At 40.2% G+C, this 15186-nt stretch overlaps 1 protein-coding gene across 1 annotated transcript in view; it reads right to left on the reverse strand.

The window, feature by feature from the left end:
• Positions 1-15186, reverse strand: part of LOC132122815 (roundabout homolog 2-like) — a 53995-nt gene that overhangs the window by 14963 nt on the left and 23846 nt on the right. Inside the window, exons 4-8 of the mRNA XM_059533242.1 lie at positions 14691-14811; positions 14465-14603; positions 13234-13361; positions 3499-3623; positions 1042-1213 (exon numbers count right to left, since the gene is read on the reverse strand). Coding sequence (XP_059389225.1) covers positions 1042-1213; positions 3499-3623; positions 13234-13361; positions 14465-14603; positions 14691-14811 — 685 coding nt within the window. The remainder of the gene's footprint in view (positions 1-1041; positions 1214-3498; positions 3624-13233; positions 13362-14464; positions 14604-14690; positions 14812-15186) is intronic.

Consider the following 15186-nt stretch of genomic DNA (forward strand, 5'->3'; position numbering starts at 1 on the left):
TCAGGATGGTTGACTAGAAGACTGGTTATTTCTGGGTATCTGCAGAATTTGAAGACTTTTTGAGACTTTTTTTAAGACTTTTAAGTTTTCCAAAAAGAACTTCAAATTTTGATTCGTCTGACCACAGAAGAGTTTTCCACTTTGCCACAGTCCATTTTAAATGAGCCATGGCCCGGAGAAAACGCCTGTGCTTCTCGATCATGTTTCTTTTTTGACCTATAGAGTTTTATCTGGCAACGGCGAATGGCACGGTGGATTGAGTTCACCGTAAATGTTTTCTGGAAGTATTCGTTAGCCTATGTTGTGATTTACATCACAGTAGCATTCCTGTATGTGATGCAGTGCCGTCTAAGGGCCGAAGATCACGGGCATCCAGTATGGTTTTCCTGCCTTGATCCTTACGCACAGAGATTGTTCCAGATTCTCTGAATTTTTGGATGATATTATGCACTGTAGATGATGATAACGTCAAAGTCTTTGCAATTTTTCTCTGAAAAACTCCTTTCTGATATTGCTCCACTATTTTTCGCCGCAGCATTGGGGGAATTGGTGATCCTCTGCCCATCTTGACTTCTGAGAGACACTGCCACTCTGAGAGGCTCTTTTTATACCCAATCATGTTGCCAATTGACCTAAAAAGTTGCAAATTGGTCCTCCAGATGTTCCTTAAATGTACATTTAACTTTTCCGGGTTCTTATTGCTACCTGTCCCAACTTTTTTGGAATATGTAGCTCTCATGAAATCAAAAATGAGCCAATATTTGGCATGACATTTCAAAATGTCTCACTTTCAACATTTGATATGTTATCTATATTCTATTGTGAACAAAATATAAGTTTATGAGATTTGTCAATTATTCCATAAATTTTTTACTCACAATTTGTACAGTGTCCCAACTTTTTTGGAATCGGGTTTGTACGCTGTTAGTGCTCTCACTCAGCACTCGCTCAGGCTGTTTGTTAATACTAGGGGTTTTCTTCACAATTATCTCCAGAGATGCCATTTGCTGGGTGGGATGAACTGTCATCACAGATACTCACCAGTTTTCACTTCCAGGAGAGCCTTGGCGAGGACACTTCCTGCCACACTGATCGCCTGGCAGATATAGTAGCCTGAGTCCTCAGAGTGAACATCAGAGATGGACAGCTCTCCGCTCATGGACACAGAATAACGGCCTGTCTGGGAAGGCGGTTGGCCAGGGAAAAGCAGTATCTATAACAGAGGACAGACTCTTGAGTTCACACCACACTGTGGGCAAATTATCCAGTGTTCAGAGAGACTGAAAGTCTGTTTTACAAGGTCCAAACATGGAAAATAGGATTGTCCTTGTTGAAGGGTTTGATTAAAAATAGGTGTACGCTAATATTTACAAAGAAATGCTTTCGAATGTCTTTAGGTACAATAAAAAAAGCAGCCTGTTTAATTGAATTTTACAGATAGGCTGAAAAATGGTTACGTACAGTGATGTACAATATATCCATACTATAACAATAATTTAATGATACAATTCAATAACATTAGTTCATGCATCAGGTATCATGGTCTAACAAGTAAAATACTTCTAAGCATTAATTAATCTATGTTAATGTTAATTATTAAATAAATAAATGTCCATTGTTAATTTGTGTTCACTCATAATGCATTTGCATAATACAATAATTTATACAGTACTGCTTAAAAGTCTGGGGTCAGTAAGAATTTTTTATATTTTAAAAAAGGCCTCTTATGCTCACCAAGTCTGAATTTATTTAAACAAATGTACAGTAAAACAGTACTGGGGAAGTTGTGGCCTAGTGGTAAGAGAGTTTGACTTCTAACCCTAGGGTTGTGGGTTTGAATCTCGGGCCGGGAATACCACGACTTAAGTGCCCTTGAGCAAGGCATCGAACCCCCAACTGCTCCCCGGGCGCCGCAGCATAAATACGGAGAGACACAGAAAAGACGAACTGTTGAATAAAGTCATTATTTTAGTTTTCTTCTCGTACAAAAAGTATTCTCGTCACTTCATAACGTTACAGTTGAACCACTGATAGCAGATGGACTATTTTGACGATGTCTTTCATACTTTTATGGACCTTGACACTGTTATTTACTTTGAAGTCAATGGGACAGTCACAAGCCTCCCGGTTTTCATCCAAAATATCTTAAATTGTGTTCCGAAGATGAACAAAGCTTTTACGGGTTTGGAACGACATTGGGGTAAGTGATTAAAGACATAATTTTCATTTTGGGTTGCAGTATCCCTTTAATGTCTTCACTGTCACTTTTGATCAATTTAATACATCCTTGCTGAATACAAGTATTTAAGTATCTAAAAAATAAATTTCTTGAATATGGTGCCTCCAAAATATCACTGAAAAACAGTAAGCTGATTAAAAGATCTAATTTCCATCAAAACTGCACATCAACTGATTTGAGCACTTGGTTGTGTTTTTCTGGCAGTTTAATTCGCTTAATTAGAGTGAAGCTGTTTGCTCCTTTGTGGGACTTTGGTTGGGTTAACTGGGGGTACGTACAGTAAGTGAAGGGGAATCCAGGATTAAAATGGGCAAGTAATGGATGAAGGTAAAAAAAAGCCACACCATAATCTCGAACACAGCTGCTAATGGCTTACAAGCATGAACACAGGAGATGTGTTATAAAATTCATTGCACAGACCACACCCCAAATGACTCCAAAATGATGTGAGCCATCAAGGCTGAGTGGTCTTTAGCTCTCCCCTGCACTGACGGAGGTCTATTTTTAGCCTGGAAACACACTCCTGACTTCCATTACACTGAACGCTGTGCTTTTGCTGGCCTATGGGAGCTGATCTGACACCTGATGTTCCTCTGTGTCAAATTTTGTCATCCCACTCCTTCAGGAGTGTCTTTCTTGCCTCTTAGGAGGCCCAACTCTCATCTGTGGTTTCCCATAATGGCTCTAAAAACATGCTGCTTTGTCAAAGGGCCCGGCTCCAGCAATCCAATGCTCTGAATCATCTCTTCAATGCAATCAGCAATACACGAATAATCAGCATCAACAAGGGTAAATATATTCATCAAGAGGCTCTAGGCTTGTTTTCAAGCTCTGGCTAAGTTAACGAGTCACTGATAAACATCCTCTGAGATGCATATAAATCATCTTTATATAAAAAGATCTGCCTTTGATCTCCTATCAGGCTCTTTAAACCCACGCATGGCATACAGTGAAGTATTGGATTACTGATGGACAATGCTCAGCCATCTCATAAGCTGCATCTCGAATCATGTACAATGCACTGTTTACTAAAACTATACAGTATGTACTTGACTATATACTGCATGAATTTCAAAGGGTAATATAGTATATTCATATACTACTGTTCAAATGTTTGGGGCTGGGGCTTCAGTGTCACATGATCCTTCAGATTTCATACGCTGATTATTTTGAATGTTGAAAACAGTTCTACTGTATTTTTTATATTATATTCTTAAATAATGGCTTTATTAGATACTGTAGAAAACAGTTGCTCTCACCTGACTCCCTTCTTTCTGCCAGAAAACTGCAGGAAGAGGGTTTCCCTGGGTGCCACACTGAAAAGTGACGGTTCGTCCTTGGGCAGCGACTTGATCCTGCGGAGGTACATCAATCTGTGGTGGCACTGAGGCCAGAGAGAGCAGAATGTGGCTGATTAGAGAATTTGAAATTAGTCATGATTTTACTCAGTTAGTCCTTTTTTGCTACCTTTGTTTATAACGATGGAGGTAAGGAGGAAAAAATGCAAAAAGTGTTGGCAAAATGACACAAGCTGGATCAAATAGATATTCATTATATCTCTTTGATTTATAAAAAAAAACATAAACATTCAAAAGTTAGAGATTAATAATACTTTCATCCAGCAAGGATGCTTTGAAGACATGTAAAGACATTCAAGAACTTTATAATGTCACAATAGATTTCTATTTTCAAATAAATGCTGTTCTTCGAAGAAATTTACAGTATCACAGTTTCTATAAAATATTAAAAAGCACAACTGTTTTTTAACAATGATAATAAGATGTTCCCTGTCAAGGGAACTTCGAACTGCGTCCTCTAGGGGTCGCTTTGGGGAACACCTCGTCGTGACCCGTGTCTGAAGAATACTTTGAAAAACGCCAACGTGTTGGCCGGCGATAGCCTCTGACGTCACTACCGGCACGACTATAAATACGCGCCCGTAGGACCCGTCACTTATCTTCTTTGTCTTCATTGTCTGTTTGAAGCGTGCATCTGAGAAACGACCAAAACAGTAAGAGCGATCTATCATTGTTATCATGGCATCCACTAGCAAGGCGTTTAAACAGTGTGTGCATCCATGTCAGCGTTATTTGACACCTGATGACACACACAGTCTTTGCGTCTCTTGTTTGGGCGAAGAGCACGCGCGCGATGTCCTTGAGGGGGCAATCTGCGTGCACTGTAAACGTTTTTCTGTGAAAAAGCTCCGCTCTCGTTTGTCTCCCCTTTCAAGTAAAGAGGGACAGCCATCTGGTTCCCGCGGCCCACGACCCGCCGTTGCCGAGGCACAGAGGAGAATGAGCTTGTGGGGATCACAGGTGGATCTCGCTGAGGAGTGTAGAGGGGGACTTTTTCTTTCACACTCTTTGGCAGCAGACGAGAGTGAACTTCAGGAGGAAGATGCGTTATCATGAACCCATTCTGATACTGAAGTTAGTGCTCTGCTGGGTTCTACCCAGAAAGAGCAGGAGATATCTGAGAGTGGCGAAGAAGCTGAAGCTGAGCCTTCTCAATCCTCCTGCCCTGAGTATGGGGAGCTGTTAGAGGTTGTGGATTGCGCCACGGCAAAATTAGACTTGCCATGGAAGCGTGCCAGAAAAGTGATGCCGCGAGGTTGCCTCGATGAGTGTTATTTGTCTGACCATAGCCCTCCAGCCCAGGTTAGCCTTCCATTCTTGCCTGACTTACATGCAGAAGTCGAAAAGGAATGGGAGAGACCGTTTTCCTCTCGCATCCATCGGTTTCAGCATACTAGTTATGATAATATTGAGGGCATGCACGAAAACGGCTATGAGAGGATGCTCCCTGTAGAAGAGACGCTGGCTAGCTATCTCTCTATGGGGGAAACATCCTCTCTTAAATCTCCCTCTTTGCCAGAAGGCTAGTGTCGCAGCTCGCGCTCCTCCCCCGCCTAAGGGCAGGGGCAAGAGGAATAGTGGGTCACGAAGAGGTAAGCAGGACCTGAGGGATGTGATGCAGACGAGGCAGCGTTCTCGTCCGGATCGGAGCGATACCTAAGTAGTTACTCACTTCCTTTGGATGTTTTTAACTTCTGCCTAATTCCCCTGCAACCACCAGCTCTCCACCTGATCGAGGTTAGGTGGAAAATTTCTCACATAACAATCTCCTATGCTGGACCTATGATGTTTTTGGTTGGTCCTATATTCATAGTAACCACCTTACTGATGGTCCGGACCAAAAGGAGGCGCCCCGTAAGCGGGACTCCGGTACAGGAGTGTGGGTGAGTATGTAACCCATTTTTTATCTGCTTATGGGTGTTATATTGCTGATCGTTATATGTCTACTAACAAACTCTGTGAGTTTCCTTGCAGCACTGCAGGGAATTTCATGGATGTCCGGCCAGGTCAACCTGAGGGGCCGCTTGGCGCATCCGGCAGGATGTCCGGCCAGGTCACCCTGAGGGGCCTCCTGGCCGCTTAGCGACGTCCAATGGGAAGGTGGAGGTGGTAGTTACGGAAGTCTTTCTGTATGTACTGCCTCAGGTGATGCTCCCCTCGCTTGAGGTTTGGAAAATTGGAGCTGGCCTCTCCCGTGCGATCCAGTGCCTCTGCGATGCTTAGGAACCTTTCAGTACACACGCTAAGCCTGTGTACTTTCTCAAAACCACATGGTGGTCAGTGTGCATGTGAACACTTTGCGCACTGTCTGAAATCCACGTAAGTGGTAAGTGTGCATGCAAGACTCTGCGCACTTGCTGAAATCCGCGTAAGTGGTAAGTGTGCATGCAAGACACTGCGCACTTTCTGAAATCCTGTACGGTAGGGGTTATGCGCTCCGCTTCATTCCCTTTCTTAAGATGATTAGCCCTGGGTTCCTTGGGCTTCATTCAGCCAGAGTGTATTTGTTATACACCTCAAGCATCGCTTCCCTCAACATGAGGGGCTGTTTGGGCAATTCTCGTGGTAGTTTAGAAAAGAAAAAGGGTCGCCTATGAGCGTGCTACTCTGAGCTCGGAGTCCTCCTCTCATATGAGACTGAATTCTCATTTTTTTCCCCAGAGCGCTCCAGTACTACATACTGTTTTTGAGATGCACTGTGAGAGCAGACATCCTGTTGAGGCAGGGGCTGAGGCTCGGGGAATGGCGCCTTCGCACCAAGGTGATGAAGCAGAGTTGGAGAGTTTGGCCAGACTTGGGTGGATTGGTTTGCGACTCGAGAGAGCATCGCACTATCTCCTCTGGCTTCCTCTGACTCATCCAGCTCCACTTGGGCTGGACGCCATGGTACAGGCGTGGCCGAGGCTTCATCTGTACATTTCTTCCTCCAATTGCTCTGCTCCCGGGCCATTCTATCTATGAGCTGCTCTATCAGAGTGCCACGAGAGTGTATTTGTAAATCCATGCTATGGTAAGTGTGCACGTGAAGTCTTTGCACACTTTCTGAAATCCACACTGTGGTAAGTTCGCACGCTAGTACTCTGCGTTCTTTCTAAAATCCTATATGGTGAGGGCTTCGCGCGGTTGCTTCGTGCCCTTTCTTGAGTCGGTTAAAGCCCCGTTCATCTTGGGTGCCACTCCACCCAGGTATCCTCTGATACCTATCTAGAACAGGTCATTGCTACTAGAGAACTGTTGAGACAGCTCTTTCGGCAAGTTTTTGCGAAAGTAGCGGTAGCCCCTGTGTGACAGGCAAGACTTGGTAAAGAACATGCTAGGTTCTTAGCCCTATCCCTTTAAAGGAATTTTTTGTGATTCCAAGCCTTCAGCTCTACCCCGGGCCGAGGCCCTACAGGTAAGTTGGGTATGTAGCTTAGGCCTTTGGCCGTAAGGGATAATGTCATGGACAGCCGTCTAACCATCCCAGGGGCGACTCGCAGTGAAATGGTAGAGTTGGTACTTAGTGTTTGCCATGATTCTGGCCTGCACTCCCCTCAGCATGGCGGCGTGGGTATACTGTTCCCCAAAGCGACCCCTAGAGGACGCAGTTCGAAGTTCCCTTGACAGGGAACGTCTCAGGTTACGAATGTAACCATGGTTCCCCGAGAGGGAAAGAGACACTGCGTCCTCTAGCTCCCTGCCATGCTTCGGACGCAAGCTTCACGAAGAAGATAAGTGACGGGTCCTACGGGCGCGTATTTATAGTCACGCCGGTAGTGATGTCAGAGGCTGTCGCCGGCCAACACGTTGGCGTTTTTGCAAAGAATGCTTCAGACATGGCTCATGACGAGGTGTTACCCAAAGCGACCCCTAGAGGACGCAGTGTCTCATTCCCTCTCAGGGAACCATGGTTACATTCGTAACCTGAGACGTTTCTTGAGCACCAAATCATCATATCAGCATAATTTCTGAAGGATCATGTGACACTGAAAACTGGAGTAATGATGCTGAAAATTCTGCTTTGCATCACAGGATTAAATTACATTTGAAAATACATGAAAATAGAAAATATTTATTTTAAATTGTAATTATATTTCACAGCATTACTGTTTCAACATACTGTATTTTTCATCAAATAAATGCAGTATTGTGAGAATAAGCTATGTCTTTAATAAGCTATTAAATTACTGACCCAAGCTGGAAATTAAAATACATTTCAACAAATGAGCCAACTGCTGACATCAGGTAAAGGTTCAAAGTTATCCACTTTTATCTGGATAGCATAGTCCAGCTAATTTGATACTGGAAGAAATGTTCTGAAATCAAATGATAGACTTTGGCATCTCTGCAAATTCGAGTTTGTGGCATTGAAGAGAAATATTCTGAAAACTCTAGAAGAGTATTCTTCTAATAGAAACAACTGAAAAGAAGTACACTTGAGCAAACATCTCAGTGGGAGTTAGTCTCTTTTCTTTCAGCACCTGATTCACTAAAGAAACTATGCTAATCAGCCAAAAACACCCAACACCCAAAAAAAAATTTTCAATCCAAAATTGAAACTTACTTTACTGAGATGACTGTTTGCGGCTGTTTTGTGTCGAAAAAAAACTTTAAATTTGTTCTCTAAAAATCTAGCTTTCTAGTAGAAACAATTGAGATGCTGAAGAGACATCATTTGCAATTCATCTTTGCTATGGGTGGCTCTGAAAACAACTACTACTTGAACTCGATTTGACTGAATTTAACCCTCACCAAAACACCATCTACGCTCGCCCACTCTATTAAAACATGAAGTGGATTTCTCAGTATTTTAAATCACTTATCAGTTAAGTGCTGTCCTCTGATGCTCATCAGCTCTGTGATTTGCACATTAGTGTGAGAGGCGTTGGATTTAAAACACTCCACTCAGCCCAGATTAAAGCAAGTAGTTAGTTGTGACTGCAAAGCAGATTCCGATGCTGGAGTCCGTGGCTCATGCTGGGATAGCGGTGGATGCACGGTATCTAAAAAACATGTTTTCAGCAGCGATGTTTAAGGTGGTTACTGCTTAGTTTATCACATTGAAATCTAAACGGAACCACCAACGTTATCCAACAGCTATTTCCCACCCACTTTCTAGTATGGCACTGGGCTCAAGGCTGTGTCTTTGTTTAGATAACCAGACTGCTACCCTGCTGTTCAGAAACTTCACAGTAGGTTTGTACACCAGACTCATGTGAGAGAAGGCGAATGAGAGCGTGAAAGGCAGACAGAAAGCGCAAGATCTGACTCATCTGTGTTGTTTCTCCATTTTCACATTTTTCTGACGGAGCTACAAGCTCCCACACAAATAACAACTCATGACGAGAAGATGACAAAGATCACTTAAACCAGAGGAGAATAATAGTGTGGAGAGAAGTGGTTCATGGCTGAAGGAGTCACTGCTCACGTCTGCAGGTGACAACTTCCAAGCAACAGATTGACCTGTATGTGTGTATGTATGTCAGCTTTAGGGATTGAAATAATGAGTTAAACATTTCAGAGTAGAATGAAATTCTGGAGCCTTAAAGGGACAGAATATATTTGTATAATATGTCACAGATTTTTTTTTTTTTTGGCCTTAAAAATCAAGGCCTTAAATATATATATATATATATATATATATATATATATTTTTTTTTGCCATTTATTAAATTAAAATTAAATTTATGCATTTAGCAGACATTTTTATACAAAGCGACTTACAGAGCATTCAGGCTATCAATTTTTACCTATCATGTGTTCCCAGGGAATCGAACCCCCAACCTTGCACTTGATAGCGCAATGCTCTACCAATTGAGCTACAGGAACACTACATTTATGGCTTGACGAAGCAACTTTAGATTCCACAGAAACTTTCTATTCCACAAAACATTCTTTATTGTGGAAAAAAGTTTGTTTAGATTATTAAAATGTTCTACACAATAAGGTTCTTTTAAGAACTGTTTACTGAATGGTTCTTCCATGGCGTCATTGTGAAAACACCCTTTAGGTACCTTTGCTTTTTATTTTGATAGGACAGTTGAATAATTACAGTAAGCGAAGTGGGAGAGAGTATAAGGTCCACTAGCCGGGACTCAAACTCGGGATGCAAATAGCACAACAGCGCTATAAGTATGTTGTGCACTGCCCACAAGGCTATTGGTGCCGAAAACAAACCGTCAAAAAAAAAAAACGTCTTGTTTTTTGCTCCAAAGAAGAAAGTCAGTCAGGTTTGGAACGTCATAAGGGTATGGAAGCCCATTTACTCCACAGAATAAAAATAAATGAATTAGGTAACTGCAACTTTATCTCACAATTCAGATTTTTTTTGTTTTTTTTTTGCAGTTCAAAAAAGAAAGTCAAAATTTCAAGATATAAATTTGTAAGTCAGAGAAATTAATTCTGACTTGCAAGATATAAACTCAAAATTCTGACTTTGTTTCATCCAATTCCAATTACATCTTGCAATTTGTATCTTTTTTCTTGCAATCGCAAAACTTTTACCTCACACTGACTTTTCTTCTTAGAATTGAGTTTCTATCTTGCAATCTGTTTATCTCTCACAATTCTGCATTTATATCTTGCAATTATGAATTATGATGATAACAATTTTTTGCATTAAATATCTTTTTAATAGCCACAGAATTTGCACCATTTCCCATTTTTAATACAGGGAACATTTGAGATGTTCCAGTGAACAAGGATGAATTTGACTCATGACTCATCCTGCATTTTGTTGGAATTGGTAAAAGCTCTTGTGCACATGGCCGCTCATCGTGTGTGCTTGTCTGATGAGTGTAAAAACAGCAGATGTATGTGGTCAGTCATAATCTTCAGCGTGTTAAGTCACTGATGCAGTGGCTTTGCTCGCTGGTTTGTTTGGAAAATGTTAAGCTAGAAGGCAGCACACATCTGCTGAGAGGATCAGCGAAGACTGCATTCCCCTGACAGACACAGGCCCTGTCAATTTCACATGAGCACAGGTGTTCTTATTATATCGCAAAGGAAGTAAAAGTTAACAAACTGCATACATAACTATTTTACTTTAACTTCTGTTACTGTGCATTGACATGTATTTTTTTTTTTTTTTTTTTACATATATATACAAACCTCACCCAGTGCCAGTGTGAGTAGAAACCACTTTGGAGAGTAAATGAAACTAGTTACTTGCCAGTGGCTGGAAATGTTTGCGTAATACTGCTGCATAATACAGAAGTAAATCTGTAAGAATTACAGTCACATATGTGGAATATTTCCCATGTTAATCCACCAAAACGAAAATGTGAGGAGTGAAATCCTGATTTTTGTGACAGGTACAGTTCCACTGAGAGATGGAAACTGGCTCATGTCATATGTGATGCTGAGTGACATAAAAAACAACACTTTGGGATTTTGTTGGTCATATTTTAGTTTTGGTGGATTAATATGAGAATAATTCCACATATGTGAATATAATTCCTACAGATGTATTACAGCAGTATTATGCAAACATTTTCAGCCACTGGCAAGTAACTAATCTCATTTACTCTCTAAATTATTGCAAATACTGTTTGTCACTAATATCCAAAGAAACATTTTTTGAATATATGTATATACTACTGTATATATACATACATGTAATGTAATTTACTCACCATTGGCAGGTTTGACAAAACCAAATTTTGTCATTCAACGGCTTCTATTCTAATTTTCTATTTTACATATTTTTTTCATAATCTGAATTCAGCAACTGAATTCAGTCTCAAAATCCTTGTAGTTGGTGTAAAGCGAGGTCATGGTTTCGATCTTTAGGTAATGCTAGCACTGATAAAATGTTTTGATTAAATGCATTGTTTTGTAAGCAGTTGTTTTGGATAAAAATGTCTGTCAAATGTATGTACGGAAGATGTTGCACTCACTGTTTTTTAAACCGTTTTTAAAATCTTTGAATGCTCATGTTTCAGTATTATTAATGTTAATCAGCTGCATTAAATGTCTTATTTCACGAGCTCTGAAATCTATATTAATCTAATGGCAGTATCAGGGTAATGACTTGAAATGTCTTTTTGATGCATTCACAACATTTTTATTATACCCACAATGCAAAACAGCAGACATAAAACTGACAAAAAAGTCTGCCTGTGCCACCTTCTGAGATACGGCTGCATGCAGTCAAGGGGAAGGAAAGGTTGGTAAGGATGAAATGATGAAGGGCAACAAAACATCAAGGCAAATGAGACAGAAAATTCACAAATGAAACATCAAGAAAATGGCCCTGAGTCAGAAAGTGGAGAGAGAGAGAGAGAGAGAGAGAAAGAGGCAGTAAAATGAGGGAGTAGGAAGGAGATGAAGGCAGAGCTGCTTGGTCTCATCTTAATTCAGACTGGCAAAATAACTGGAGGATGAATTGAATCAGGTTTGCTACAGCTGCTTCCCCGGTTTGTGCCAGTTAGATTCCCACCCCGTTCTCTCTCTCTCATTTCTACACACATGCAAACACAGATTTTGCACGTTCTATTAACACTGCCTCTGCACTCCGGCAGTTTGCTGAAGCACACGTCTCTCTATAACAGCTGTCAAATACAGTAATCCACACGCTTTAACATAAACTCCACATAGTTGCTCTGTTGCAAAACATAGTAAGCTGCCTAAGTTGAACATTTTACAAGAATTAAATGTTGGCAACCTCTCCCAGATGCTTGAAGAAACCTCCCTACAAAGCTATAGTACTGTAAAAAGTTTTAGGCACTTGTGTAAAAATGCTGTAAAGTGAAAATGCTTTCAAAAAATAATGTCATAAATAGATTTTATTTATCAGTTAACTTCTATTAACTAAATCAAATCAATATTTGGTGTGACCACCTTTTGCGTTTTAAGCAGTATGTTTTACACATGTAATTTTAAACGGACTGGATGATGGTGTTAAGTTAAGCATTAGGCATTAAATTAAGATCTGCACATGTTGCATTTCATATTTCATTTTAGGCGTTTTTACAGTGTTGCACATTTTTTTAACCAATCACACAGAATTCTGTTGAGCTTAGCAATGCATGGGCCAATCAAAAGCATAACGTTAAATACAAATTCAGCTCCATTTATCATGTATGGTTCTTGCCTAAAAAGACGGGTTTATGATGTTTAATACATTTGGCTGCTTTTAGCCTTACCCTGGAGTTGGTTCACACTCCGTCAATGTTCTTGCTATTTGTGTTGTGCTTTGTGTTGCTGCCTATGTAAAAGATTCTAAATCAGTCACTTCCATGGAAGACAGTATGCCAACCTAAAGCAAAATTATACTTCGGTTTTATGTGTATGCTGTATGTACAGTGAGCATTGCATAAATGTCATTATAAGTATATGTGTTCATCTGAATGCATATGCTAAGTGTTGGTGTCAAAACTAAGTAAACTTTTGGGCGTTAGAAGTCAGCTGGCTATCTAGGCAATGAGGCAGCACACTAGAACAGAGCTACCATTTGAGCAGCAACAGAGGAGCTGATCATTTCTTCCTGGTGCCTGACAAATTCAAATGGCTGAGGTGAGGTCTGTTTAATAGAGATGAGTGGCAACATATGCATGAAGCTAAGAATATCAGCTTGCTTTTTTGTGATTCATATTTCAGGTGAAGTGTGATGTGTGTCAACACATGTGTAAAAGGATGCATGGCTGTGCATCTTACCGTGGACCTGCAGCACAGCGGATGCTTCAGTTTTGCCTACACTGTTTTCTGTGACACACGTGTAAGTGCCCTCATCCTCTGCTCTGACTCTTATCAGACGCAAGCTGTTGTCACCACGGATCTCAAATCTACTCGGACGAGATGGTGAAAAGAGACAGTGGTTGCAGTGATGAGAGCAGATTGAACAGTCATCACACATTCCTTTAACAGCCCGTCTACATCTTTTTGAGACTCATCAAAAATGCCACTGTACTCCACTGTATTGTGCCCCAAACTCTAGGAAGCACTAATATTTTATTCTTGGGGCTTTTGCCACTTTTTTATTTGACATTAGAAAGGAGACAGAAAACTATGTGGGGGAAGAATGGAAATGGGATCAAGTTTCAAGTCAGTTCACTTAGCGGTCGTTTTTCTAGTCAAACGGCTACAGAAATTCATTTGAATGGGAAAAGACTGAAACCTCTAAAACTGTTGGCCAAGAAAGCTTTCTTTTAAATAATACTGCTAATAAAATCTAACAACATTTTGCTTCATTAAATCAAATCACTCTACAATGTGATTTCCTTTTCCATTGCTATATTGAGAATTGCAGTTAATTTAGCAGAAAATAAACTAGCCTGATTAATTATAAGATGTCTGTCATTAAGCGGTCATGATGACTAGTAAACTAGTCTGAAAAGATGAGTCACTCGCAGCTGCTGCCAACAATTTAGTGCCAAAATTTTTTGTTATATATATATTTTTAAAGTTTAAATATAATTTAATTGACACATTTAAAGCATTATCATATTGCAAATATGTAAGTTATCGCATATGATACTTTTCATCAGTATTGTGCAGCCCTACTTTATATGTGAATAAAAGCATAAATTAAATCAGTTTATCTTATAAACAATGATCACCATACATAACACACAGTAGAGCTTATCAATTACTTTAAATGGAAGCACGTTTCTTCATGAAAATCTTTTCAATTGTCAAAGATTAGGTGTAACAGACTTTAGGTGGAGGGACAGAAATCTCTCTAGTTTTGTTGTATGATGCTGTATTATGCAATAAATATTATTCCTCAGTTTGAGGTTTATTGGTTTTATGAGCTTTCTGCTTCTTTAACTCAACAGAAAGAGGAAACTGATTTTCTAATCTGTCACTACATAAATTTCATTAAACTGCCATTTGAGCTCCATAAAGCTGCTGTAACAGCATCACAAATGTTTGTAAGCAGTCTTGCCTCCCCCGCGGTAGTTCTCCTTCATCTCTGTTCCAGCGGACAGTCGGAGCCGGGTCTCCATGAACCTCACATAAAAAGTCAACAGTCTCCTCACCCAAAACGATCTGATTCACAGGTCTGCGGATGAACACTGGCCTCTCTGCTCACACAGTCACATACATATCACACAGTGATTATTTTCACTCCTTTGTGAAACCAAAAAACTGAGTCAGGAAATTGGACTTACCAAACACAACGAGTTCAGCTGGATCACTGTCTCTCTCGCCCACCATATTGGTGCCTACGCACACATACATGCCTGCATCACTTTTCCGGGTGTGAGAAATCATCAGCTTACCACCACGCATCTGAAGAAAAAAAAGAATAAAATCACAAACATCATTTTATTATAGTACAACTTATTTTGATTCTTTAAAAAAAATTTTTTTGAGTCAGTATCTTCTTCAGATCAAGGTTCACTCAGAAATGTGTTCCTCTTAAAAAAAAAAGTTTCCAAGCTAACAAAAATGTTCTAAAAATGTTTTGCTAACTCTTATCAAGGTTTAAAATTTTTATTTCTGAACATTCAGACAGTCCATAACAATGGTTATTCAAATGTTAAGGGAACATACAAACATTTTGTGAATGTAATTTTTGAACATCCTCTGAACATTCTGAAATTCAGATTAAAATGTTTCAGAAATTAAACGTTCCATGAATGTTTTTGTGCGAAAGACTCAATA

Source organism: Carassius carassius, chromosome 41 (assembly GCF_963082965.1).
Source record: "Carassius carassius chromosome 41, fCarCar2.1, whole genome shotgun sequence".
NCBI classification, from domain to species: domain Eukaryota; kingdom Metazoa; phylum Chordata; class Actinopteri; order Cypriniformes; family Cyprinidae; genus Carassius; species Carassius carassius.